We start from the raw sequence: 27,809 nt of genomic DNA on the forward strand, positions 1-27,809 counted from the left end.
GAAAGGAAGAAGTAGGACTGAGTAGAACCGAGGGGGGAGGGAGGGGGGAGGAAAGGAGGAAACCAAGACAGAGAGAAGATGATGGAACAAGGGGACGATGATTGACCTCGGATATTCACTTGAAGCTGATGATACGATGGCGGTGAGATTGCATTGCAGCAAGATGTCGAGGGTGAAACGAAGAAGAAAGAAGAAGAAGGGGAGGACGAAAACAGTAGACCGAGTTGTTATCGTGAGATTAGGATCTGGGTCGGGAGGGAGCCCGTTGTCCATGCAGAGATGGGAATCTAAGCCGGTCAATTAGGTATGCAGAATGCAAGATTCGGCCAACGAGGCCATTTCGCCGTGGTCCTTGATGCACCCCTCAGCAGAAGCGTGCGTCAAAAGTCACGATAATCGCGGGTCAAGCCTCGACTTTGTGAGTTCGCGATACGTAACCCCAGCCTCCATCTGCAGGACAGAGCAGGGGTCACGGTTTGGGGGACGGTCTCCGAGAGTGAGTAACGGAAGTAGAGTGGAGTGTATGGGGGAAGTGCTGACGTCGGGGTACAGTTCCTATCGTCGTTGGAGGCACCAAGCAGAGATTTCTGTTAGCGACGACACGGACACGATAATGAGCCGGGACGGTTCGAGAGTGAAAGCGTTGCAAGTAGCGTCATCTCCCGAAGAGTCTTGTTACAGAAGCGGGAAGCGGTGACGAAAGGGAAACCTGAAATGAGTGTGGTCAGGAAGTCAAGGTCCACCGAAGGGAAGAAGTTCTGTGTAGAGTTCTGTGTAGGTGCGGATCCTGTTCTGGCTGGCGGCGGCCCAGCGGATCGGGAATTGGGGGCGTGGTGAGGTGTGGGAAAGAGCTGAAGCGCTGAGGTGAGGAGTGCATTTGTGCGGTCCCCGGATGAAGGTATTCCAAGGGGCCAAAGGTGAGACCCGGCGGCAGCGCGGCAATGGGTGAAGCCAGGGCTCACGGAAGGTTGCCGAGCGGCCGGAGATGGACGGGATGCCGTTGGTCTCAAGGTGGGGCATTCTGGGGACCATGTTGTTTGGTTTTGAGGCCAGGCAGTGAGTGGTTCCTGATATTATTGCGTGTTGATGCGGATTTTTTTCCTATTTTTTTTTTGTTTGCCCCTGCTGGCTGCAGTTGAGAAAAGATGCAGCAGCCGGGATCAAGGGGTTCGTGAGAGCTGAAATCCGAATTTGTTGGTTCACGGGGATTTGACGGACGGACAGACGGCGAAGCGGCAGTAAATCACGGCAGGTTTGCTTGCTGGCTGCGCGCAGAAGCGATTAGAAGTGATCGCCATCCGCCGTATCAGCGACTTATCTCGGTGCAGTACGCCCGAGGCATGAAAAGCCAGGGGGCCTTGTAACACCAGTTTGATCAAGGTGAGTGATCCAGCGACTGAATGGCTGTTATTGGTATCATGTACCGGAGGTGTACGGAGGCGGACGGAGGTATACGGAGCCGGGTAACGGAGCACGGAGGTCAGGAAGTTAGCCGAGTGATTGTAGACAAGCGCCCGCAACGGAACCCAAAGTCCAAGAGGGGTGTGGCAAGCAGACCGTCCCGGGGCATTGTCACTGCATGTACCTTTTGCCAGCGGTTCTCCAGACCAAGGCAGTGTGTTCCAGGTCTAGGCTCCCTGAACACCCCCGTTCCCCGCTTAGTTCTTGAGCCCCAGCCCCAGAAACGTAAACGAGACGGAGGCTCTGCGCGGGGGAACGGTGACGAACGGAGGCTCGGAGAATGTCGGAACAGTCCAGCACAGCGAGCAAAGGTGAGAGAGCAGAGTGCGGAGGGGGCGTGTGTTGACACGGCGAAAGTGAAGCCAATCACAAGTGCCGCCTCGGCAGGTCGCCGTGGCGGGGGATGGACAGGGCACCTTGAAGTGGAGAGGAGTGGGGAAGTAAAGAGCCTGAAAAATCAATCAGGGGAAGGCAAGTTCATGGTCTGTAGGTACGTCACGCAGACCAGACTCTTCGGGGCAGAGGCTACCGACAGGAATATTGTTGCATTATCGTGACCCTTTTTGCGTGACGAGTGACGATGATTAGATCCATGAAGCTGCGGAGGCTTGGTCCTGCACCGGGGCATAGACAGCGGGGACCGGGGCGTACTGTAATGAAGGTCCACTATCAAGCCCAAATATCAGTGAGACCAAGGTCACGATGCCTGGTTCCGAGCTTTTAGCTCCACGAATTTGAATTTTCTTCACCGAGTCGTGACGGAGTTGACCAGGTAGCCAAAGTCATGTGCGACCTGTCTTGCGAATGACGCCGGCCGGAATTGCACTCGGCTCGGATTATGGTACTCTGCACTTTGACGGGGGGCTAGGGCATGCGGGGCCGGAAGAGGAAAACACAGAAGTAAAAAGAGTCTAGAAGCTCATCATGGTCAAGGGGGGCAGGCCAAGCTGAGCCACGGTGAAGCATGGGGAATTGTTGACCACAGGTCTCGTGAGACGCCAGGTGGTGACCGAAATAGTAACCCAGAGACTTGCGGTCTCCTCCACTGTCTGCGTGTTAGTGCCAGGTACGAGAAGCCACATTGAAGGAATTCTTGAAAAATTTCTGCGCCCGGCTCAAAGTAGACGCTGCATACAGGTTTTCAAGGATATGATTTTTGATGTAAAAGAAAAAAAAAACATCTTAATGGTCAGAGAGAGGCGAAAAGAAGGCAATAACACGAGAGAGGCGGACAACCGAAAGCCGAGAGCTGCCATCTCGGGAAGGCTCAAGCCATGAATGTACCAGCGGTGTAACGACAAGGTGGTTCGTCCCGTTTTGTTCCCGTGAATCGACTTACACCTACATGATGAGTACCTACCACACTGCCATGAGATGGGAAATCGCGGGGTAAAGGGTAGGGGGAAACCGCCACGAGGGAAGGCGTCTGCAATGCGCGTTGTCAAAAGTGTCAGTCGCGACTTACAGAAAGCCGCCTCTCAGAATCCATCCATTCATCCATTCTCCCGCCCATCCTCACTTACCGCCCAGCTTCATCGAGACACCATCCCTGAGTTGTCAGAGGACGGGAAGAGATCGGGGCAAGTTACCCGCTGGCGACTACACCAGAATCAGCATTGACAACGGTGAAGACCACAACAACAACACCACAACAAGCGGCCGGCAATAGCCACACCATCAGCCGGAGCCAGGCTGTGTTGCGCTGTGCTTTGCATTGCAGGGCCTTTGCATCTTCTCACCGGCGGACCCGTGGCGGTGGATTCAGACGAGCCCTCTTCTCTCCGTGTCTACTCCACTGTCTCCCTGCTTGTTCCTGTCTGGTGACCAGCCAGTTTTAGCAGCACAGACCCATCTCGACATCGTGTACCTGAGCCCGGAGGTTGACGCTTGGTGTTTTGCTTTTCCTCCCTCACCTCCTCCGCAATTTGATCTCAGCCCTAGCTCCCACTCCCACGCCTGGGTCATTCCCCTTTTGCTCCGTCGCGGGTTCCTGTCGATGGACGACGCCTTGGCGAGCTTGTTTTCCTTGTCACTGTGGCGGTTTTCTTCACGTGTTGTTGATGTGATCTGATTTCGAGACGGCTTTCCTTTTCCCTTTTTTTGCCCTTTGCCGGTCCTTGGCCGGCAAGGGTTCAGTCTTCTCAGGTACCATGTATATCTTGGTACGTAAAAGTACCTGCTACGATGACTTGGGCGCCCGGTCTGTTGTCTTGCCTCTCGTTTCTCGTGGGTTTCAAGGTGAAGTGTACTTCACGATGTCCAGGCACCCTGGCATCCTAGTCCCTTGATTGCCCGTTAGGTCGTCACACCCGCATACATAGCCAATAGATTCATCCGGATCGATAGAATCTTTTGCAGGTCGCTTTTGCATGTCCCCACACCACGCCCGTCCCGCAGTTTGTACCGTATCCTTCCCCCATCCAACATAGGCAAAGGAAACAAGCAAGCAACCAGGGAATCAGCATCAGCAGCAGCGCCGAAGTTGGAAAGAGCATGGGCTGCACACTCAGCCAATCCCCCGTGATGAAGCCCTCTACCCTCAAACCGGGGTTGCAGCCGCCTCCCGATGGCGCAGGGAATCAATGTCCGGAGGGCTCTCACCCCCTCCAGCTCTGTCTGCGTCTCCCCTTTGCCCCAGGTCTCCTCCGCGGCCGCCCCGTGCTGCTCCGAAGCGAGGGGAGGCTGGAACGCTCTTTCATCCATCGGGGTACCTGGCAAGCATACGGAGAACGGAGGACGGGGGAGTCGGACTCAAGGCGTGAGAGAGTCTGGAATCGGCACGGCACGGTAATGTACGGTAGGTTACGGCACGGACAACGGGACCAAGAGACGGTCATCCGAAAGGGGGTACACGTTGACCAAAAATCATGGATTAAGCGAAAGGGATTTCGTGCATTTGTGAGTACGTACTTGGAACTGGAAAACTGATGCTATCAGGTATGAAAAAAATGACAATGCAACTGGAGGTTGTGCCATTATCTAATGGCGGCCAACACGAGGGGATATGGAGGCTTGGGTTCGACCGTTTGGGGCCTGGTTGGCTCGTGCTGGGCCGGCGATCATGACGACACAGTGCTTGGGGTTCATCCACGAGCAACCAAACAATGCTTTTGGATGGTTAAGACAGACAGCCACCAGGGCAACTCTGCGCTCCCAGCGGCCAACTTAGAAGCGTGAAGAGGTGCTTTGCAGCGGGGATCTGGGGGAATTTGGCAGTTCAGAGGGGGATTTGGACGTCTGAACTCGCATATAAGAATGACCCAAGCAAAGAGAGACAGCCATGATTGTCGTCATCACCACTTTCTCCTCACACATCAATCAACATCCTGACTATCAGCTGCTTCTCAATTGCTCTGTTTAACAACGCTGAGGCTTAGCAACACCACTAACTCTGCTATCGTGTACATGGGCTTGCCGTCACATTAACGTCAATACGTCAAGCAAAGGCGCCATCCGTTCGGCATCACCCACAGATCCAAGGATCCCAAGACTTTTGGTCGGGACTTCTCCACATACAACCACTCATCTCCCGTGCTTGTCGACCATCTCGAAGAGCATCGACCACCATCGAGCTCCATCTGGCCCATCTGGCTCCTGCATTCTCCGGCATCTTCCCCCCTCTGTTGCCCTCTCGGCCTTTGGTTGGGCTTCCTGGCCTTGCACGCCCCTCCCCCGTCCAAACTCTGACGCTTCGTCGCCCATCAAACGAAAGGAAAAACTTGGACCGGGGTTACGTTCTGTGACCCTCCTCCTCCGTCCCGCAACCCCAGCTGGCGCCCAGGCTTTGCCCGTTGTACCAGGTGTACCGTCCGGTCACCGTGTACCAAGAAATCTCTTCCGGTATAATTTCGTGCCTGTCACCTGCGACGCCTCGTCGGCTCCACTACGCGCTTGTCTCTGCCACTCGACGCCCGTACCAGAGCCTCCCACCCCATCACTCCCCGTCCCTCTCCATCCTCGGTTTCAACCCTCGAGGGCGGGCACTATCTGAGGAACCCACCTTGTGGAGAGGCACACCGCGAACCGCACACCCCCGGGCGTACACCATTAGATCTCGAGCTGCTCGTGAAGCTTTTATAAAAGCCATGAACGACCCCGTCTACAGAACAGCTTCTCCTTACTCTGATCCAAACGTCAAAGGCCCAAGGTCCCAGATTCAGGCTTCAGGAACCGGTTTATTCAAGAGTGAGTCTTGACTCTGCCCTCCTCGTCATCATTCCCGCCTCTTGAAGGCCTCACACGACCACCTACCTACCTCTCCTACCCAGCTTCATGACGAAGTTACCACCACACACTTTGTCAATCACACAAGCTCGAAAAATGTTGCTGACTCTGTCGCAGTGCTTCCCAACAACGTCAACAAGACTTCCCTTCACCCCACCGGTGTTGCGTACGTTTCCTCCCAAGATGCTCTTGTGAGCACAGGTCGACTAACACGGATGCCACAGTCCCCACGTGGAGCACACCGAGCTGGAGCAGGAACTCCACGACAAGGCTCACATCGACTACGACCGTGTCGCGATTGTAAGAATTTCAGCACTCAATTGGGCTTCAAAAGCCTAGGCAGAGACGCTTGTGCTAACAATTGGTCTCTCAGATCCCCAACCCTTCCGTTGCTGCTCTCTACGAGGATGCTCTCGTCTACGAGACCGGTACCGCTATCACCTCCAGCGGTGCCCTGACTGCCTACTCTGGGGCCAAGACTGGCCGTTCGCCCCTCGACAAGCGAATTGTCCAGGAGGACTCTTCCAAGGACGACATCTGGTACGTGATTTCCCGAGACTCGGCAATAGAGTTCCAGGTGCCGGGCACAAATCGAGATGAGCTTGCAGCTAACATGGAATCTCTAGGTGGGGCCCCGTCAACAAGCCCATGACTCCTGAGGTAAGAAACAACTTGCTTGCACACGCAGTCCGAACATGATCCCCTGGCCATCGAGATGGAACCTCGTTGTTGTGGCACTTTGTCTCCTGTTTTGCATCCTCGGTTGCAGCAGCAGAAAATTTGCAGACACCACGAGCGAGCGCCTAGACCCTCGTCGGAACAGCACCTCCATTCCAGCGACCAGAATTGCCTTTGCCCCGAGGGTACCCGTGGCGTGAGCGTCATGGCCTCCATGGCTTGCCCACCGGTGCTTATTCTCTTACCCAATTGCCTGGTCGCTGGTTGGCAGAGGCTTGGTCCAGTGGTTTCCTAGCAGTTGTCCAAGACTCTCAATGGTCCAGTCCTTTCCCCTGGTCTGGGTTGGCGTCATGGGGTCGGCAATCGTGACCCCGCAGACGACCACACCCTTTCCCTTTTCTTCTTGCCCCCTCTCTTCCCCGGCAAAGTAGCCACATGGCGGCTTGGTGCCACGGCTTCAGACCGAGCCCAGCCCCGAGCCCCGAAGCCTTCGGCCGTGGTCTGCCCCTCTTTTCTTCCCCGACCACGACTTTTCCCGATTCCGACCTTGATTACCCAAACGGGCAAGGCCTCCGGCTGCCATCCCAACTTGAGCTTATCCCTGCGAGCAATCATGACTGACAAAATTATCTCTACAGGTCTGGAAGATCAACCGTGAGCGTGCTGTCGACTACCTCAACACCCGAAGCCGTATCTATGTCATCGATGGTTTCGCCGGCTGGGACGAGAAGTACCGCATCCGCGTCCGAGTCATCTGCGCCCGTGCCTACCATGCTCTCTTCATGCGAAACATGCTTATCCGACCCTCCCGCGAGGAGCTCAAGGACTTCCACCCCGACTACACCATCTACAACGCTGGCAAGTTCCCCGCCAACCGATACACGGAGGGTATGACCTCTGGCACTTCGGTCGCCATCAACTTCGAGCAGAAGGAGATGGTCATCCTCGGTACTGAGTATGCCGGTGAGATGAAGAAGGGTGTCTTCACCGTCCTCTTCTACGAGATGCCCATCAAGCACAACGTCCTGACCCTCCACTCCTCCGCCAACGAGGGCAAGAACGGCGACGTCACTCTCTTCTTCGGTCTGTCCGGTACTGGCAAGACCACTCTCTCCGCCGACCCCAACCGAGCCCTGATTGGTGACGATGAGCACTGCTGGAGCGACACTGGTGTCTTCAACATCGAGGGTGGCTGCTACGCTAAGACCATCGGTCTGTCTGCTGAGAAGGAGCCCGATATCTTCGGCGCCATCCGCTACGGATCCGTCCTCGAGAACGTCGTCTTCGACCCCCTCACCCGCGATGTCGACTACGACGATGCTACCCTCACCGAGAACACTCGATGCGCCTACCCCATTGAGTACATCTCCAACGCCAAGATCCCCTGCCTGTCCACCAACGCTCCCTCCAACATCATCCTCCTCACCTGCGACGCCCGCGGTGTCCTGCCCCCCATCTCCAAGCTGGACCGCAACCAGACCATGTTCCACTTCATCTCTGGTTACACCTCCAAGATGGCCGGTACTGAGGACGGTGTCACCGAGCCCCAGGCTACCTTCTCCAGCTGCTTCGCTCAGCCCTTCCTTGCTCTGCACCCCATGAAGTACGCCTCCATGCTTGCCGACAAGATCGAGCAGCACAACGCCAACGCCTGGCTCCTCAACACCGGCTGGGTCGGTGCCGGTTTCGCCCAGGGCGGCAAGCGATGCCCCCTCAAGTACACCCGTGCCATCCTCGACGCCATCCACTCTGGCGACCTCGCCAAGGTCGAGTACGAGAACTACGGTGTCTTCAACCTCCAGGTCCCCAAGACCTGCCCCAACGTCCCCTCGGAGCTCCTCAACCCCTCCAAGGCCTGGACCGCCGGTGAGGACAGCTTCAACACCGAGGTTGTCAAGCTGGGCAAGCTCTTCCGCGAGAACTTCACCAAGTACGAGAGCGAGGCCACCGAGGACGTTGTCAAGGCCGGCCCCACTGTCTAAGCTTGAAGATGAAGAGAAGGAAGAAAAAGGAAAGCGAATTTTTTCGATGGGTCATGACAAATTAAAGCAACTGTTTTCCATCTGGGTCCGGCGTCATATCATGGCGGCCGAAAGAACCGGCTGCCCAAATGTTTTTTGTCTGAAAGGTTTACAAGGATGAGATTGTGTGTAATGTAGGCATGAACAAAGCTTTACGAATCTGCAATAGAAAAGTATATATCATCTAAAACTGGTTCCATTTCTGTGAAGTGATTGAACATTCCATGGTATAGCTCATAAGATAAGGATTTAACAAGAGCATTCATTAATATCGTATTCCTACGACGATTGACTTTTGTTTTTCTTCGCTTTCCTAACTCTCTACCCCAATATTATTTGACTTGACGTTTCATGCTATCTATGTTTGAAAATGTCTTTCAACTATGGATAGTGATCCCCTCCGTATGTTGGTTTCCGTACCGAAGACGGGTGTAAGTGGTGCCAAGGCAACTATGAATGCGCATATAATGTAGTTTTGAGACTACGGGATTCGATAGGAGAACTAAGAAATTTAAAATAGTATACCTATGCCCATACGAGCATCATCTAATCATTTTCAAACCCGGCTACAGTGTTTGTAGTTTGTTCAAGTTGGACAGCAACGTCCAAGGCCTCGTCGTTGGGTGGCTTGTGCGGGTGGCGCATGTCGACTCTAGGTCACTTCCAGTTGATGGCACTGTGACAACAGGGGTCAGGTACGCCATGGCTTGTGTGTGCGGCTCACTGCAGTTCATGGTCTCACAGTGCTTTACGCGCCCAAGCTACAATACACGCGATCGTCTGATTGGGGGCGAGGGGTCCAGTTGCTGGGGCAATGCATTATGTCATCCAGGGCGGGCAGCAAACAAACGCTTCCAAACGGGGACCCTAGCGAAAGTCTCAGGTACACAACGGTTTCACGAGATGGCACATCACCTCACCCAGGGCGTTTACTATTTATGAGCTGCCGTGACGACGCGTCTTTGAGGCCTACGACTGACAAGCCTGGTGCTAGTTTGTGCATTTAAACACCGGAACATCCTCGAGTCGACACAAGAGTTTAGTTTCTCCAAGTTGCCCCCGCCAACCCCCGCCTCGACAGACGACGAGACGATCAACACACACCGCAACAATTCTACCGTCCTGCGAGACTCGGAGACATGGTTAAAGAACGTGCGCCGCCCAAGGCGCCCCTACATCCTACCAAGGATGGCGGTAACCTGTCCCGCGAAAAGTCCCCCGACGATGATATCACCGCCCTCATGCGTGGTCTTGACTCCGTCAAGGGGAGCGTCAAGACCATGAGCGACCCGTTCAATCCAACCGACGCCACCTCCACTCCCACATTCGGCCATCCTACCAAGATGATGTCGTCTCGTAAGCAGAGAGCAGACGTCTTCCTGCACCAGAGGACCCGCCCCGAGCATCACCTCGACGGCCGAGGCAGCAACAGCATTGCCAGAGTCTCGGGACCCAGAGCGCCTACCTACCAAGACCGCAAACCACCGCCGATGCAAATGTTTAGCTCCAACGCCCCCGTTGCTCCAGCTTCGTACTCTCGTGATGAGGTGTTCTTTACAGACCCCGCCAAGGCCAGCGCCGACCTGAAAGCTCTGCTTGAGGGTGGCATGGACGAAGGGGAAGATGAAGAGGGGGAGACCAAAGGTGATGATGGTGAGAAGAAGCCTGAGGTGGTCAAGGAGACAAATGATGGCTCTATCGACGGCCTCAAGGTCAAGCTACTGCCTCATCAAGTGGAAGGTGTCGAGTGGATGAGAGGACGAGAACTCGGCCCCGTCAAGCGAGGCAGGGTGCCCAAAGGTGGCATTCTCGCCGACGACATGGGTCTAGGAAAGACGCTCCAGTCCATCTCGCTGATTCTCACCAACCAGAAGCCGGAGAAAGATGGCACTGGCTGGAAGAAGCAGTATGAAAACATCGAAAAGACAACACTGGTGGTGGCACCGCTGGCCCTGATCCGACAATGGGAGCACGAAATTAAGGATAAAGTGGAAAAATCCCATGGGCTCAAAGTCTGCGTTCATCATGGACCAAACCGTACGAAGCGGTTCAAGGACCTTGCCCTGTACGATGTTGTCGTTACAACCTACCAGATTCTAGTCTCGGAGCATGGCAATTCTTCTGACGCCGAGAATGGTGTCAAGGCAGGATGCTTTGGTCTACATTGGTGGCGAGTGATCCTCGATGAGGCTCACACTATCAAGAACCGCAACGCAAAGGCTACAAAGTCCTGCTACGCATTGCGGTCCGAGTACCGCTGGTGCTTGTCGGGTACTCCCATGCAGAACAACTTGGATGAGCTCCAGTCTCTGGTCAAGTTCCTCCGTATTAGACCTTACGATGACCTCAAGGAGTGGAAGGAACACATTGACCTCCCCCTGAAGAACGGCAAAGGACACATTGCCATCCGCAGACTTCATAGTCTTCTCAGGTGCTTCATGAAGCGCCGAACCAAGGACATCCTCAAGGAAGCTGGTGCTCTCAACCCTGGTGGCAAGCCATCTGCCGAGGGCGAAGGTTCCGCTACGGGATTCAAGGTCACTGAGCGCAAGGTCGTGACTGTGGCGACGGAGCTGTCGCCTGCAGAGCGCAAGTTCTACGATCGACTAGCAGCGCGCGCTGACCGCAGCATCGAAGCCATGATGCGTGGCAGGGTCAACTACGCCAACGCCTTGACCTTGCTCTTGCGACTGCGACAGGCTTGTAACCATCCGAAGCTTGTCGAAGGCAAGCTGGAGAAGGACAAGGACGCCTTGTCGACAGACTCGAGCCAGAAGTCGCAAGATGTGGACATTGACGCCATGGCTGACATGTTTGCTGGCATGAGTGTTGTTTCCAAAGACTGCAATATTTGTGGACGAGGACTGAGCAGCGAGGACACCGGCTCAGGAAGAGACATCTGCACTGAGTGTCATGATGATCTGGCGTACTTTAACAATCATGAGCGACCGGAGAAGCCAAAGAAGTCCAAAGACAAGAGCAAGAAGAAGCACAAGTCTAAGAAAGGGGTCAAGGAAGAAATTGTCGACGAGAAGGTTATTGACAGGCAGATCGTCGAGGATGATGCTGAAGAATCGCCCAAGAAGACCGCTCGCCGACCTCGGCATCACAATGCTATTGTGGACAGTGATGACGATGAGGAAGAGGAAGAGGAGTCACCGAAGAAGGCCTCTCAATCTCGACCCAGAAATGCCGTTGTCGATAGCGATGACGAGGACGAGGAGGCTGATGAGTCACCCAAGAAGGCAGCTCGACAACCCAGACACCGCAATGCCATCGTTGATAGTGACGACGAGGAAGAGGGCTCCTGGCTTGTCCCCGAGGGCGAGCAAGGCTCTCTCCATCTTGGCAAGGCTGGTGGTGAGGAGGACGAGAACGCCGAGGGTGGAGGTGACTGGCTCGGCTCTGACGACTCGGAGGATGAGGAGAGCAAGGTCCAGGAGCAGAGCAATCTGAGCAGCTTTATCGTGGACGACGAGGCTGCCAAGAAGGAAAAGGGATACCGCTCCATGGGTGAAGCATCTGACTCGGACGACTCTCTATTGTCTGTTATGGAGATTACGAAGCGAATGGCGGCTCAAACACTGAGCGATGAGCCATCAGTCGTTGCTGATACCACAACTGCCGATACGACGGGAGCTGATACTACTACGGCTGATACCACAGCAGCTGATACGACTGCCGCCTCGGGTTCATCGGCCTCAGAGCCAGAGACAGACTCTGGCTCCGAAGACGACTCGGATCTCTCGTCCGAGGAGGATGACAGCATCTTCTACCCGTCGCGCGATCCTCACTCGCCTCAAGTGCTCGCGTCGTCCAAGATCCGCGAACTCATCAAGATCCTGCAAGCCGAGGTCAAGGAGCACAAGTTTATCGTCTTCTCCCAGTTCACCTCTATGCTTGACCTCGTTGAGCCCTTCTTCCGCAAGGAGCGCTTCTCCTTTGTGCGCTACGACGGTAGCATGAAGAACGACGAGAGAGAAGAGAGCCTTCGTCGCCTCAGGAGCGACCCCAAGACGCGCATCCTGCTGTGCAGTCTTAAGTGCGGTAGTTTGGGACTCAACCTCACCGCAGCGACGCGTGTCGTCATCCTCGAGCCATTCTGGAACCCTGTATGTGTCTTTGTATCCGCAACTTGTTTGGAACAGTCTGCTAACATGACCTAGTTTGTTGAAGAACAAGCCATCGATCGTGTCCACCGTCTCACGCAGACCGTCGACGTCATCATCTACAAGCTCACCGTCACCAAGACGGTTGAAGAGCGCATCCTCGACCTGCAGGAGAAGAAGCGTCTCCTTGCTGAGCAGGCCATCGAGGGTGGCATGCGCAAGGAGGGCTTCAAGCTCGGCCTCAACGAGATCATTGCCCTGTTCAAGCCGGGCTCTGCCCAGAACGATGATCTCCTCGGTCCTGCCAACGAAGATGGCGATAGTGTCGACGACAAGGGTCGTAGGGCCGCGGGTATGATCAAGAGAAGGCCCGGACGCCCGAGAAAGGAGGAGAGCTCTGTCTACGGGCGTAGGTGGTGAGCGTCTATGTACTATTGCGTGTAGTTGGTTGCTTGGAAAAGGGCGGGGAGCTACGGATGGCGCGCATAGAGTGCATTGGACATGGCGTTGGAAGGTTTTAGAACATGAGATATTGAACATGAGGTACTGATAATGACATATGCACGAGTTCATTTTCAATGTACTATTGAGCATCCCTGCTGGTATGGATAAACATACTGGATCTGCATGGTTTACCGCTAGCCGGGAGACTGAAGCGTCTGACAAGAGCAAACGGCCATTCTCTGAGAAGGAGCCTGACCTGATCACAGAGCTCCTTTAACAAAATAAGAGGGCTCGTCAGTTTCTGTCACCTGGGGACCTTTGCGTCTTATCACTGGAATTAATGCGAACACTACTTAACTCTACTCGCTGTGACTACTACTGGGTCCCAACTCTACAAATAGCAACAGTAGCTCTCATGTTAAAGTTGAGTGGTTATTATACGATTCTTATAAAAGGACTTGTCAAGTGTAGCATTCATATTGTCAAGTTTCTTGTCATCATTCACTGTTTGTTTAGGTACCGATTAGCTGAAATTCACGTCTTCTCTTGCTAGCTACCTAGGTAGAAGCCGTCTCTTTTCCTCCTCTGCTCACAAACTCCTCATCCAGTCATCCATCACCCAAAGAATGAATGGTTGCGGCCGTGGTATCATACACGAATGAACCCAAAAAAGACGTGACGAGACAGACCTGGGGAAACCAACCACCCAACAGACACACATGTGCTATGTAGATCAAGTAAATTTAAGCAAAGCCAGTGGAAGGGGAAGAAACACCAACGTGGTGGAGAAGTCCTCTTGTCGCTGTACCGACGACGGTTCCGTATCCTTAACTCATAATTACCTAATACACGCCGCCGCTCTGATAATAGCTATCCGGTGCTGGGGCAGAGGGCCCATCACCAGGCGGAACATAGGGCTTGTACTGAGGCTGACCGCCACCAGCACCACCACTCTGGCTGGGGAGACCATGGCGGGCATCGTAAGCAGCAGCGTTTCCAGGTTGCAGAGGAGGAGGCGTCATGACGCTCTGAGGCGGGGGAGGGGCGGAGCCGGTAGGAGCAGGGGGTGCTGGGCCATGAGGGTTGTAGCTTTGGTACTGAGGCTGCTGCTGTTGCTGGGAAGTATATGGGCCTGGTGGTGCTGTAGCATTGTCGGCTGTCTCATCAGGTGAGTATGCGGGGCCTGGGTATGTCGAGGCTGGGTTGTTGGTCGCAATAGGTGAGTCGTAAACCGATGTTGCCAGTTCTTGAGCTCCGTACGTGCTGCCTGGTCGACCGCCTTGAGCATAGGGGTTGCCACCTTGGGGAGGAAGAGAGTAGGGAGCGTAGTTCTGGGCGGGGGAGGTACTGATGGGAGCAGGCTGTCTGCCGCCAGCGGGAGCCTCGTCTCTAGGGGGGAGGTGCTGCGAGCCAGGAGGGACTTCAGCTCCGGCTACATAAAAGGGTGCTTGAGGGTTCTGGCCCTGATTTTGGAAGTTGGGTGGAGGAGATGAAGCCTGATACTGAGGACGGTCTAGGAGATGTTGGTTAGTATAAGCGATGGAAGCGAGAATCGGGGTGACTAACCTCCTGGTCCGGGAGTATAGTATCGTGCCGGGTCCTGTGGAGGCGCTCCTTGAGGAGGATATCCGCCAGGCTGGGCATAGCCTTGGCCTGGTGGACCTGGCCGCATGGCATACTGCTGATAGTTAGGCTGAGGAGGGTGAGCCATGGAAGACTCGAGCAAAGCCTCATAATCCCGGCACGCCTTGATAAACTTCTCGTTCAGTTGTGTGAAGTCGTCTGCTTCGCATTAGTGACATGACTTGAGCATAGACAACTCTATGACTTACCCTTCCTCTGCGAGTACTTCTCGATCAGCTTGATAAGCTTTGGCCGAATAGCGAGAGTCTGGTGATATAGCTTCTGCAAGGTTGTTAGCATATTCGAGCGCAGTAAGCCTAAGACTGGGCACTTACGCCAATCTCCTCATTATCCTCATCTCTAGGTGCTGTGTTGGAGGTGCTCAGCAAAGTGAGCAGCTTCTCAACATTCTTGATCTCGCCAAACACCTCTGATTCCATCTGGGCCTCGCGCTGCAACTCGTCCGGCGTGGGGTCGGCCAGCTTTTCGACATAGTTGAGTGGGAAGATACCCGTCTTGCCTCTGAGAGAGCCCCTCCACCAGTCCTTGTAAACGCTTTCCAGGACTGCAATTATATCACCCTTCTTGAACTCGAGCTCACCAGGTTCCGAAGGCACAAAGTCGAAGAGGGCACGCACTCGGCTAACGGTGGCAGCTGTGGTGCCGGCGGGCACGGGAGGGGCGGGACTCTCTGTCTGAGCACTGGGTCCAGCTTGTGTGCTTGGGCCGGCGGCGGCAACCTTCTTGCGCTCCTCCTCCTGTAGACTCAGCTTGAGTGCCATCTGCAGCTCATCCTCCTCCTTCTGGCGATCCAGGTCAGTGAGGCCCTGCTTTTGGGGCGCACTCGGGGGCTGGAGGTTTGGGTTGCTTCGTGTAACACGGTGGTAGGCCTCGTTCATGATGCCCAGTTCGGGGTCGTCGTTAAACATGTCGGACCAGCTCTTCATGTGCTCGATGATCTTGGACTTGACTTGTGTGTGCGTGTTGCGGTCGTTGGCGAGACGGAGGAGGGCGTCGGTGAAGGCGCGGCTGGACAGTTCGCGGTGCATGTTCTTACCGCAGTTTTGCGCAAGCGCATGAGCGAGCTATATGGGAGTTAGTTGGAGACAGACAGGTTGTTAACAGGCTCCAACGTACCTCGAGGGTGTAAAGCTGGACATTTGCGTTGCGATGCGCGAGGCGCCTGATGATGCTCTGGACGGCCTCCTTAGGGCCGTTTTGGTCGCCTGAGACCTTGTCGCAGACCTCGATGATGGCGCCCCAGTCCTCAGAGGTGAAGCTCTCGTCGGTCGCCTTGACTGTCCTGGAGTTAGCATATGGGGAAGAGATGGTTGCCTAGCTAGACGCCTTTGCATGACGAAGCTCAAGACGAGAAGCGGATAACGTACTGACGACATCGTCGTAAGGGCCTGCAGCTGAGGCTCGAAACATGATGGTTGGTGTTGCCAAGCAGGCTGCTGTCTTTTGGGTATCAAGCTATCGGTGGGTGCGGGCAGGTCTCGGCGGGGAAAGAGTACTGCAAGAGCAGCGTCGGGTCGAGATGCCGAGGAGTTTTGGTTTGGCTGGATGCCTTGGGTATCTAGGTATGGAGCGTATCGAGGGAGATGGTGTTGGTGTAGGTGTAGGTAGTTGGGTAGGTTGTTGGTGGTGATGATGCGAGGACAGGAACCCCAGTTTATCGTCGGTCGTCGGCGTCGTTGTTGCGCAAGTGGCTCTCCACACTTTGGCACGTCACTCTGGCCGAACTAGAACAGTTCCTCAGGCTTCTCTTTTCTGTTCCCTTTGGCGAGAAGTCGTCGTGGACTACAGGGATATGGACGGTCAATAAGAGAGATTGGCTTTGCGTCTCCAAGGCTGCGTGGGCGGATGTTTAAACAGGCTTCCAGGTCCGTCCTTCCCTTCTTGGGGGGGGCTCAGGCACTTTCTTTCGCCGCACTGTTCGTCATCAATGGGAATCAGCGGGGCTTAGCTGCCTTCCCGCCGGTTCACTTTGGGCTGGCCAGTCAGACCAGGCAGAGAGAGCTATGGGCTCAGCTCTCCCCTCCTGCCCTCCCAGCAAGGCCACGCACGCGCCACACAAGCACTAGCCCGAGCTACCTCCAAGATACCCATGCAATCTCCAAATACGGGTTGCAATACGTGTATTTCTCATCTCGCTCTCTAGGTTCCGAGTCCGAGGTGCCACAATTGGGGAAGCAGACGCCACATCAAAGACGTCACGAGCCTGCGGACGCGCAACTGGCCGCGACCGAGTCCTAGAGGTGGGAGGGAGCGGACAAATTCATGACAGAGGACGCCTCAGCTATCAAGGACTTTAACATTGGATAGGTGAGTATCGACTCGACATAACCTGATAGTAACCTGACTTCCGAGTCCGAGATCAGAGCCTTGCAGTCAGCCCTAGCTACCTAGATCCCGTCCCTCGCTAAAACAACAAAAAACTCCGTATCCATTCTGTGCTTCCAAGTTGTAATGCATACCTACAAGCCCCCGTTGACGCCAAATCACTTCATCAACAAGTCACCTCCTACATACCTAGCCAAGTGACATCCATGCGCCATCCTGCCAGGAACTCCTTGGTCCTCGAAATAAACCTTCGTGCTCTGCTCTAGATGGCTCCCGTATATCTTCCTCCTCTTGTCTGAAGCAAGTTGATGCTGTATCTGTCCGTCGTGTAAATGGCTTGAGCATGCCGAAAAAGCACATGAAATGCACGCAAGCTATTGTTGTTCAGGGTCTCTACCACCCTCGTCGCGAGGCGCTGCGGCTCTCGTATCCCGCTCGGTCAGAGCCGATGCCTGGCGCGCCCTGGGCACTACCCCGTCCCTCTTCAATGCTCCGTCGGCCTTGGGCATCCATCTCTGAGAGGTCAAAGACCAATGGCTCTTCGCCGACCGAGTCATCATCTCCACGTCCTGGTCGGTTGATGGACCCGGTGAAGCTTCCACGCGAAGACTGTGGTGGCGTCTGCCTATGTGAAGGCATTCCCATATATCGGCGTCGTCCAAAGGGAGAGCTGGACGTCACCGCTGGGATGAGCCCTTCAGGAGGGTTGTCTTCCGAGAGTCCTTGTTGCATCATTTCTGGTGGGTTAGTACTCTCGATCTCGGCAGCTGGCTGGAGTCTGCTCGACTCCCTTGCCGTTGACTCCTCCTCCAGCTGCGCCTGTCGGCCCCGCAAGATGCTCAGGCTGGGCACCTCTCTGTCATCCGCCCCTAAGCTGATGCTGCGATGCGCAAATGCCAGGTCCGTCTCATCTTCATCAGCCATCGCGCGGTTCTGTAATGCGACAGAGCTCGCCCGTCGCTGGTAGGTCCCCAGTCGTGGTGACAGGGGTATATCGATGGCTACAGTGCCATCTTGAGTGACTGTGTTCTCCCTAATAGTCCCAGGCAGGGCACTATCTGGCGCCTGTCTCTGCTGCGCAGCGATCCGGCCTTGGTTGTTGTAGTCAATGATTGAATTCTCGCTTAGTCGAGATGGAATCGCTGGTGTGTGAGGAGTATGTGGCGATAGGGGCTTTCCAGGAGATGACGACGCAGACATGGACGCTGGTGCTACCATCCCAGGCACACTTGTCAGCTGCCGGCTGGAGGAGCTTGACGATCGCTGCATCTGCACCGACGATGTCATCGACTCAGTAAGAGCGTTGTTGGAGTCCTTCATCATATGAAACCGGGAAAGCTGTGCCACCGTCCTGTTTGTGGCCGATTCTCCCTTTTTCGAAGGCTCAAAGCTCTTTAGCGTCTTCTTGCTGTCGAGTGCCTTGAGGAACTCGGAGATGTTATCATCCTCGTTCTGGAGCGACTCGGAGCTGGTGCCGGCGACTTCAGCGAGAAGTCCCGAGCCTGGCTGGATCACCGATGAAGCTAGGCTCTGTCTTCCACTGCTGCCCTGCTCATCATCGCCCGCCCTGCTGGCACCTCCAAATGATAGGCGTCCACGGCGGTGGGTAAAGCTGCTGCTGTATCGGCTTGTCGAGGCCGGTCGAGGAGACCCGGTGACGGCGTTGTCGACAGACTGAGGGGGCCCACCCCGCAGAGATGCCGGCATACCGGCCGTGAGGGACGTGCGGTTGCCCGGTTGCCGAAGAGATGGGATCATCCCCGGACGCGTTAGGGACTGGGGAGAGGCTGGCTCGGGCTCGATCTGGCGGGGAACAGGCGATCCCGACAGTGAGCCAGCCTTGAACGGCTGAAATGACACTGATGGCCTGCGACTATGAGGAGTTTCCGTTCGCGCGGGCACTCGTGTTGAGCCCTGCCGAGTTGGTAACGAGTTTGGCCCATCCACCTCATTGTGCACTGGTAGAGAACCAGGAGGTGAGCTGGTGTCAGATCCAGGGGCCCGTACCGCCCTCAGCGCTGAGATGGGACTGGTACCCAAGGGAACGTTTCCATGGAATGTCGAAAGGCTTCCATAAGGCTGTTGCATATCACTCAGATTCGGGCGTGCACGGTTATCTCGTAATGATCCGACCTCGGCCATAGGCACACGCGGCCTATCGGTCTGCTGAGGAAGTGAAGGTCGGAAGAAGTTTTCGTCTACGCCCATGAAACGAGAGCTCAACAGGGCCTCAGAGTCATCGACCCGGAAGTTGCAGTCGTTACGATAGGTGACGACAGTGCTCAGTCGTCCCACAGGGATCTCCAAATCACCAAACATGTACTCTGTTACGTTATCTGGTCTCCCATCGATGGAAAACCGTAGTTGATCATATCGGGGACGCTCCGAGTCGGACATGCGTACTCTGCATCGAGGTGTAAGTGCTGGATGGGAGCTCTTAGCTGGTCCCTGGCTAGCAAACTTCCACGCTGGAAGCAGGCGGGTGGCGGTGAAGAGTGAGCGGAAGAATACGATGGCCTTTTTGTAAACGGTGGGCAGGATGAGGCCAAAGTCGGTGGGCGGCATGCCCGCGTGCTTGAGTTCAACTTTCCATCTCTCAATGATAACCTCAGAACTCCTCCGGGATGCGCCAGAGGAGCTGTCGGTCGAGGACCCTGAGGAGTTGAGCTGCTCCATCACATCCCATCTTTTGCCATTTTCGTCAACAATGACGAGACTTTGACTTTCTTTTAAGCGAGATGTGTCCAGATACACCTCGATAACCATCGCAGGTGGGTGGTTCTCGAAACTGCCACAGGTCTTCCAGATCTTGAGATCATCTCTAAAGTCATCAATCTCATCCGTCTCGATTTGGAACTATTCAGTGGTCAGCAACGTGCCGAGGTAGAACAGCCAGTAGACGTACCCATTTGTTAGGTTTCCGTGCGCCGTTGGCTCCTCGTGCAGGCTTGACCTTGATACGGGAATCGAGGACCAATGTTGCCGTCTTGGCATAGAAATTCTGCAGATGAAGCATCAGCATCTCGGGATCGAGCTCAATGTATCCATCCCAATCGTACCTGTATTATCTGATCGAGCTTCTTGATAGAATCGGCGGGAAGTCCCACAGGCGGTGGGGTCTCAAGAGTCGGTGATCTCGGAGCATCTCTGCTCGAGAAGGATGACCCAGCGCGAGGCCGGGAGCCCAACGCGGCTTCTCGTGCAGTATTTGATCGAGGGAGATTCGTCTGGGGCTTCGCGCCGGGGCTCGAGACCCGTGCTGGGACTCGGGGTTGTTGATGCATTGTAGGTGGTGGTGTGCGCGGAGGAGGCTCGTGGTAGGTATCGGGAGGGAATGATCACGAGCGTATAGGGATCTTGGTCGGCCAACGGACCTGCTCATCCATGGTTCATATCTCTGGGAGCAGGATGGGAGGGAGCGGAGAGAGTTTCAAGGGATTGGCGAGCTTCTTGAGTAAAGTTGTATCGTATCGGTCCGGGGTCGGTCAGGGACAGGCGCATGAAAGTGGGAAATAAAAAATACACTTTGATGCCGACGGTGAGCTGGCGACCAAGGCTTGGGCCGTTGACAGCAAGATGCAGGCGCAAAGTTAAAGGGAAATGGGGATAAGCGCAAGGCAGCCAGACGCAGCCGCCAGGGTTGTCGTCGATGAAGGTACAGGATGGGTGAGCAAAGAGGGCCTAGCACTGCACTGTACTGTACCACGCAAGGGTAAGGTAGGGCTAGCTCGGTTGTTTGTGTAGTTGTTGTATGTCTGTGCCCGTGACGATATGGATGGTGATGGTCGGGTTGCTGCAGCGTTCGTCCCGTCGCTGCAGCCGCAACAAAAGTCTAGATGAAAGAGACGAGTTGCTTGCTCGAGTCGATGGAGATGACAGACAGAGCAGAGCAGAGCAGATAGAGGTCACGACGTCGCAAGAACCAAGGGCCTCGTGATGGGCGACCGGGAGTGGATTGGACGGGCGGCTGTCGTCATCGGCTAGAGCCGCACGTCACAGGTCCATATGCGTCTCTCTCTGAGTCGAGCCTGCGTCGATCCTAGGATATGCTGAGTCGTTCCCGATTATGGTGAGCTAATGGATGTCCAAAGTTCTTGATACAAAGATTGAGTATGCTGCAGCCTTGTCAGGCGGCAATTGAAGGATGAGAGGAGACGAAGACGCGGATGAGACGGGGTCGAGAGAGAGACGAGATAACGACAATGGATGGATCCATGGATCCTCCACTGCCTGCCTCGATCGTGTGCGTTGCCGAATGGGGGATCACCATCCAAAGTGGACGGCCGGGCACTGAGCATGGTCCTCCAGGGGACGTGGTCAGTGCGGTTCAGTGTATGCTTCGAATCGCTCCGGGGGCGTCTGGGCAGTGGGTACCCCTGCAGGGTGCTGACTTTCAGCGCTTTGATTGCTCCCGGCCGGCGCCTGTTTTCGGCCCCCACAGCCGGCGACGGGCCTCTTCTGCGCCTTTGGAGACGGGAGTCCTACACTCCACTACTCCTCCGTGGCAATGGATGGATCACTCAGGGTCTCTCTCTCCGCAGAGGTTCTCGCCTCTCATCAGGCAACATCAGGGCATGGGCAAGCATTGAACAAGCACACCTTGCTCTACATGGGAAACGTGCAGCTACCCTCCTCCTCGCTCTGGTTGGCTCGTGATGGACGTTGTGACAGTTCACAAAGCAAACGAGTCACGGTAGGTTGACTCATGGCCGCTTCTTCCCCCCTCCCTACGTCCCAAGCCTTTGAGGTGAGGTGGGCTTATCTCGCTTCAGGCGCTTTCGAGATAAGCTGCCTGGCCTGACCACCTCCTCATCCGAGGATGGACTTTTGCTCCTATATCTTCTCTTTCCAGTCTAGTCTACCTAGCCTGTTGGTAGATCATAGATGGTCTTTGGTGCTACAGACCCCGCAGATCCATATTCACATGAATGGGCTCACTCATGGTGGTGTTGCCATGCTCATGGATCCATTCTTCTCATGTTGTCTTTGTATACCTTGAGAGCCATGACAATGTATTGCTGGAGTAACGATGCACTGATTAATAGTAGCGCATTTCTTTGTCCCACGGACGTATGCACTTTTAACGTTTTGCTATAATTTGAGCATGAGGCATGAAAGAACTATGACAAAGCCAGCGAGGTTGGCCCTTGAGCCATCATACCTGCATGATGATATGGGTAATCTGTTAAGATTACGACCACCTTGAACAGTTATGCTTAGCATAACCTTTCATTCTACCGACTACATCTTCCTACGCGGCTTCACATGTTCCATTCAAACATGAATGTATATACATTGTCCTCGGCTAGATAGCCACGGTTAAGCCAATAGATACGGCGGAACGTAAACTCAACACTATCTAGACTATTCATCACTCAACTTCTTCAACCTAGTCAAGCTTCTCTCGAGTCCTATGCTCCTCGAATGCAAACCAATCCAATATCCTCACGTAGCCTGAGATTTATTACCTCGTCCCTTCCCCCCTCTGCCTCGACCACTTCCTCCTCGTCCACTGACCGATGGCCGGCTATTTGCGTTGGCACCGGCTCCTCCGCCGCCGCCATGCCCACCATCTGTTGCCGCTTCACCGGCATTCTTGGCCTTCCCCCCTCTGCCTCGCCGGCCTCGTCGCGCCCCCTTGCTGTCCTTATCTTTGGTCTCCTTCTGCTTCCGTCTGGCCTCCTCCTCTTGTGTCCGCCGGCTCTCCTGGTCCCACCACTCTTGAAACGCCTGTTCCTGTTGGATCTCTTGGAGTGACCGCTTCGCAACGGCTTCCTTTACAGCTTCCTGTTCGCGTTCTTGCTGACCAATAATATCCGCCAGGGTGAACCCGAGAGTCGGCTCGGCCTTGGGTGCTGGTGTTATGTACGACTTTGAGTGTGGCACCAACGGTTTGCTAGCTTGGGCTGCTGAGGGTCCTGCAACGATTGCGGGGGAGCTGTTTGTTCGACCCTGTCCCGGAAACCTTGTGTCGGGTGACGCGGTGCGACGTGTTGCAGACTTTGGCTTGGTCTCGGAAGCTACCAGCGGCTTAGCCTTGACAGACGGTACTCCAGATATCTTGGCATCTGCCGTCATTGCCTCTTGCAACGATGTCTTGGGCCCTGGGCTAGCTGTCTTCCAAGGTGCAGGCTTTCCACCTTGCGGCACTGGTTCCCATGGCACTCGGTTGGCCGTTTCATCTCTGGCCGCCGCTTCAGCCGCCGCCTGCGCTTGAAGTTGTCTTTTCCGCTCCTTTTGTGATATTTTGGCCTGAGGCTTATTGGCAGCTGCGTCCTTTGTCTGTTGCGCCTGGAGTCCGGCGGTTAGCGCAGATGTAGATGCCTCTGACATGATGTCTTTCAAGTCTAGTTTTGACGTGGCCAGGGTAGAAGATGCCCACGGAGCCCCAGGTTTTGACATTGCCCTTGACGAGGATTTGGTAACCTCTGGCTCTGATGGCTGCAGCATGGGCGACAAAGAGAAGGCATTGGGCGTTGGACTCTGGGTAACATCCAAAGGCTCCTTGCCCTTGGCTTCCCTCCAAGCCTTGGGTAGCTGCGGCATGTCTTCGGTGTCGATGGGGAGACGGAGACTGGACGGCCCATTCATGGGTGATCGGGTGTTGGTGAGAGACGGGTCATCCTCGTCGTCCATGTCAAAGATCAGTTCAGCCTGTGATTGTTTCGGGCGCAGGTTAGGACTGAATGGTTCGTTGCGTGCACTTCTTGACTTGCGCCGGGTGTCTGGTGTCTGGAAAGGACTACCATCATCCAGGCTCCCAATCCGTGCCTTGAAGGATGATGAGAGCTTCTTTTCATCTTCCCTTTGAATGGTCTTGAATGCCATCTCCCTGATCCTGATCTGTCGCTCCTCGTCAATATCGGCAGCCAGCTCTGGATACTTCTCATGAAGTAGCAAGGTTGCTCTTCCGCTCCGTGCAAACGGAAGCCGCGCAAGCTGGTTATCACGGACTACCTCGTCGAGCTCAAAAAGGAGGTCTTCATCCAAGTCATCCAGGAGGTGGTTTTCAAGCATCGACTCAAGCTGGAGACAGATGTATTCAAGCCCAGTGTCCTTGAACTCTGTAACGGAGCACGGGCTGATCTCGTTGAGCAGGTTTGAGATGTTCCGCGTGGTGACGAACTTGCCAATGAGGCTTTGGCAAACTTGAGAGAGCCGGTCAAGCATTAGCTCGTTTGCAGCGCTCATGACTCCCAGGACAAGCTCTGACAACTCATCGAGGTTAGCCGCCGATACTTCGTCAAAGAGCTCTTGCCCGATGTCAGCATAGATGAAGGACATGACGTAGTGAAAGATGTCAGGATCGATGTGCTTGAGATCAACTCTGATCTTGTCCGCTTCGCCCATGCCGTCCCGGCGTCCAGCGAGCCATTGGCCCTGAGAACGGCCATTAAACAAGCCCTCGAAGAAGGGGCATCGCTGGCACAGTAGCTGGCTATGGGCCATGACATCTTCTCCATCTAGTTCAAGGATGATATCACCATCATCAAAGAAACTTGGATCGTAGATCGCCTGCTTGAAGTCTGCATCGAGAGATTCGTCCACCCCTGTCTGCAAGCGAACTGCTGCCTCCAACTTGGGCAAGGCGAGTTTCGTAGCCACCTTCATCAGCTCAGTCCTGACACGCCGGAAGCGAGGGGCATCCGCCGGTGATTCGCGTGTGTACCTCCACACAGGCACGAAACTGTCTTGATAAGCGTGGACAACAATGTTGAGAACGGTGTAAATGTCAACCCCAAGCAGCGTCAATAAGGCCTTGTCCTCGTCGATTTCGAGGCTGAAGGAATCCGTACTAAACGATGAACCACGACTGCGCAACTCTGATAACCCATGCCGCAGGACTGAACTTCTCCCAGCAAGAACCCAACTATGAACTGGTATCCTCACTTCGGGTGCATCAGACGAGCAAACCGCCATGTTCATGTCGTCAAACTGGAATGAATTCATCGAAAGCCAATTCAGCAAATGTTGCACGATATTGGACGACCGAAGGATTTCATAAGGAACCGAGCCAGGCCTCTCGCGGACGATGGCCTTCTCGAAGGCTTCGCGACCAGTCGTGGTCTCGCCTAAGTCAGGGGCCTGGAAACTGTTGAGGCAGAGAAGGGAGCCGATTTCGTCGCGTAGTGACTTTTCCGAGATCTTGATCTCTTGAGCCATCACTTTGCTGTCTTTTCTGATGGCAGCAAACGCGCCAAAGATGGAGCTTCGAACAGCCACGCAGTTGGTGATATAGGGAACTCGCTGGAATTTGAAGTCCTTGCGCTTTGCTCCCGACTCTGCGAATCCGGTCATTTTGCCCTTGGTACGCTTGACTCGTTTCCAGACAGCCCCTGATTCGGTACAGATGATGACTGAACCATGCTCGCCGACTCCCACAGAGACGGCCCCATCCTTGCGTGAGTCCCAGATGCATTGGGGTTGGGTCAAGGCATTTTTGATCTTGACCGGGTTGGTGGTGGACGCGGCAGATTGGCTGGGATCCCCTTTGTGATTGAGATGTAGCGTGAAAAGATCTCCGCGTGCCGTCACGGCAGCGATTGTCTCGCCTCCCGAGGCAATAGAACTGATTTCTCTTCGACCTGGGTCATACCGATTTGAATAGGAAGAATGCATTAAAGTGTGATTTGTGAAAACGTCGGGGAATGGAAATTTGACCAGGTTGTAGCCATAGTGGCTGAAAACCCAGACCGTGTGGTTGGAGAGGAGACAGATGGTAGCCTTGTCGATGGCTGAGACCATGTCAATTGGGGCTCCGAGGAGAGAGGCAGCAACCTTTCTGGGGGTAGGTTGCACGTCGAGCGACCTGGAGTCGGCATCCATGAGAGCAAGCTGCCCTACGTTTCGCCCCCAGGTGAAGAGAGAGGATCCCGTGTGGGCAACCGAGTGGTTCGCTGATGCAGCCACACCAAGAACGATCTCCTTTTTGAGAGAACCAAAAACCTGGCGCGGTGAAAGGCTCATGGGTTCTTCATCTGCCTTCATCGGTGGTGGCAGCGCATATCCGAGCTGCGAGCAAGAGTTCAACCCCCAAGTCCAGAGTTCTCCATTTCCTGTGACCGCCATCGAGTGGTTCTGTCCGAGGGCAACCTGATGGACCTTCTTATCCATGAAGGGACCCTCCACAGGCACAAACCTAAACTTGGTATTCTCATGGCCAAGACCGAGCCTTCCTCCACGTCCAACTCCACATATGTAGAGATTTGAAACTGGATCGGTCGTCAAGATGGCGCTGTGAAGTTTTGACATGGTCACATCTTGGATAATTAAAGGGCGATTTCGGACCAAGGTTGGGATTTGATCCAGATCCAGAGAAGATGGCTCTTCCATATCCAGACTTTCAAGATGCGAGTGGTGAAACCGATGCACAAGGAGGTCTGGACGGGAGAGATGGATGCGCTCGGGATACTGTCGATCATCCTCGTCACCAACTCCTAGGGACACATTTTTGTTGCTCCCAAACACAAAGAGCTCGTCGCCGTCAATGGAAGACTGAAAGGTATGAGGAACCTTGAGCGTTCTACGACCACAGTCAGTCAAGTCAGGGGGTCCATGTCCTGTGTGAACCTACTGATGTGCCCCGTCGCCCGTGCTATCCACGCTATCAGCGTCGCTATCCGAACTACTTCCATCGTCCGTATCGTTCAGCGATCTCGCGGCAATCGTCGAGTTGTAGACATCAAAGGGACTGTTTCCCTCATGATCCTTGGTCTTGATCAAGAGGCCGACCTTGTTGACGGCGCTCAGGTTGTGGTTCGTCAAATCGACCCGTTCCTTTTCCAACAGCAAGCGCGCAATCGAAACGTTTCCAGCATACAAGGATCGGTGGAGGGCATTCCAGCCGCTCTCGGGGTCTTGGGCGTAGAGGTCGATGGCAGGGTGTTCGATAAGGGCGCGAACGAACTCGTAGGCATTCGGCTCGGTCGACGAGGCGGCACGCAGCAGGACAGTCAAGCCGGCATGGTCGCGGCTGTTGATTTCGGCTCGTCCGAGGTTCGTATTGGCATCCTTGGACTTGGCTGGAGTCTGCGGATGTCCGGATGCCCGGCGATGCTTTGCAGCTGATCGGGGAGAGGTGCCCGGGGCACCATAACTTCCTCCAAAGAAGCTGCCAGACCCTATGGCCGGACTCCTTGACACAGCCTGCGCGTTGTAGCTGGTTGGGGCCAGCAGACGCCGAAACCTGTCGACATCATCTTCCCAGTAGTATTTCCACAGTAAGTGACTCATGGGCAGGGGGCGAGAGGACTCTCCCACGCGCGAAAGGCACCTCGCTGTGAACTCGATGGGTCACGGCTTGTTTAAAGGTGCAGATTGAGGCGCTGGAGAGCTCGGAAGGGTCGGACGAGCTCTAGATGAAGCAAGAGGCGCTGTCAGGTTGATGCAGGGCGTGTCGCAACGGGTTTTGAGCTGGATATAAGTTGCCACCGAGCGCAGATGGGAGCGACTAACAAGGGGTCGAAGGGGGCGTTTGAAGGTCGTCAGGGGAAGTTTTGGAGCGAAATTTGATAATTTTGATATTGCCAACCGAATCTGATGGATGCGATAAAGGTCTTGAGCTGCAAAACTTTGCGAGTCAAGACTCGGTTGAGTTGGAAGGGCAAAGAAGCACTTGGTAGATGATGACTTGGAGATTCGACCTAGGCATGCATGTACTATCGATGTACCGAGGGGCCGCCCAATTGTGCGCGTCAGTTGCCCCAAAAACGAGCCCCAAAACGCGCACTCGAGCTGGCCCTGGTCTTACCCCGCCACGGCGTACCACTTACAGAAGGGTCCCTTTTACTGAGTCAGAGAAGAGCCAATAATGGCTCGCGGCAACAAGGTGTGCAGCTGTTGAGCTCTGTAACTCAACCCGAGCTTCTGCCACATGGTCGGACTCGACGTCTTTTATTTGTTG

General features: G+C 54.8%; 5 protein-coding genes across 5 annotated transcripts; 2 read left to right on the forward strand and 3 right to left on the reverse strand.

The window, feature by feature from the left end:
* The first annotated feature begins 5,583 nt into the window (after window positions 1-5,583).
* On the forward strand, window positions 5,584-8,577 carry NECHADRAFT_67133 (uncharacterized protein). The gene is made up of 6 exons (XM_003052469.1): window positions 5,584-5,646; window positions 5,803-5,851; window positions 5,910-5,985; window positions 6,059-6,225; window positions 6,312-6,345; window positions 7,002-8,577. Coding segments are annotated over exons 1-6 (1,671 nt in total). The 5' UTR covers window positions 5,584-5,645; the 3' UTR covers window positions 8,346-8,577.
* A 1,150-nt stretch (window positions 8,578-9,727) lies between these two features.
* On the forward strand, window positions 9,728-12,913 carry CHR2110 (uncharacterized protein; the record flags this gene model as incomplete). Its single annotated transcript, XM_003052470.1, has 5 exons — window positions 9,728-11,419; window positions 11,630-11,986; window positions 12,098-12,496; window positions 12,551-12,753; window positions 12,817-12,913. The coding sequence occupies 5 exons, from the start codon at window positions 9,728-9,730 to the stop codon at window positions 12,911-12,913; spliced, it is 2,748 nt and encodes a 915-aa protein (XP_003052516.1).
* A 547-nt stretch (window positions 12,914-13,460) lies between these two features.
* On the reverse strand, window positions 13,461-16,371 carry NECHADRAFT_99546 (uncharacterized protein). The gene is made up of 6 exons (XM_003052957.1): window positions 15,949-16,371; window positions 15,698-15,858; window positions 14,896-15,645; window positions 14,770-14,842; window positions 14,504-14,719; window positions 13,461-14,450 (listed from the first exon to the last, which is right to left on the reverse strand). The coding sequence occupies exons 1-6, from the start codon at window positions 15,989-15,991 to the stop codon at window positions 13,780-13,782; spliced, it is 1,914 nt and encodes a 637-aa protein (XP_003053003.1). The 5' UTR covers window positions 15,992-16,371; the 3' UTR covers window positions 13,461-13,779.
* Window positions 16,372-17,299: 928 nt separating this feature from the next.
* Window positions 17,300-20,190, reverse strand: NECHADRAFT_77582 (uncharacterized protein; the record flags this gene model as incomplete). The annotated part of the gene is made up of 3 exons (XM_003052958.1): window positions 17,300-19,762; window positions 19,812-19,907; window positions 19,966-20,190. 3 exons carry the CDS (start codon window positions 20,188-20,190, stop codon window positions 17,300-17,302), a joined length of 2,784 nt encoding a protein of 927 aa, XP_003053004.1.
* A 2,030-nt stretch (window positions 20,191-22,220) lies between these two features.
* NECHADRAFT_103687 (uncharacterized protein) lies at window positions 22,221-27,139 on the reverse strand (the record flags this gene model as incomplete). Its single annotated transcript, XM_003052959.1, has 2 exons — window positions 22,221-26,429; window positions 26,481-27,139. 2 exons carry the CDS (start codon window positions 27,137-27,139, stop codon window positions 22,352-22,354), a joined length of 4,737 nt encoding a protein of 1,578 aa, XP_003053005.1. The 3' UTR covers window positions 22,221-22,351.
* Window positions 27,140-27,809: the final 670 nt, after the last annotated feature.

Source organism: Fusarium vanettenii (assembly GCF_000151355.1).
Source record: "Fusarium vanettenii 77-13-4 chromosome 3 genomic scaffold NECHAsca_2_chr3_3_0, whole genome shotgun sequence".
NCBI lineage: Eukaryota > Fungi > Ascomycota > Sordariomycetes > Hypocreales > Nectriaceae > Fusarium > Fusarium vanettenii.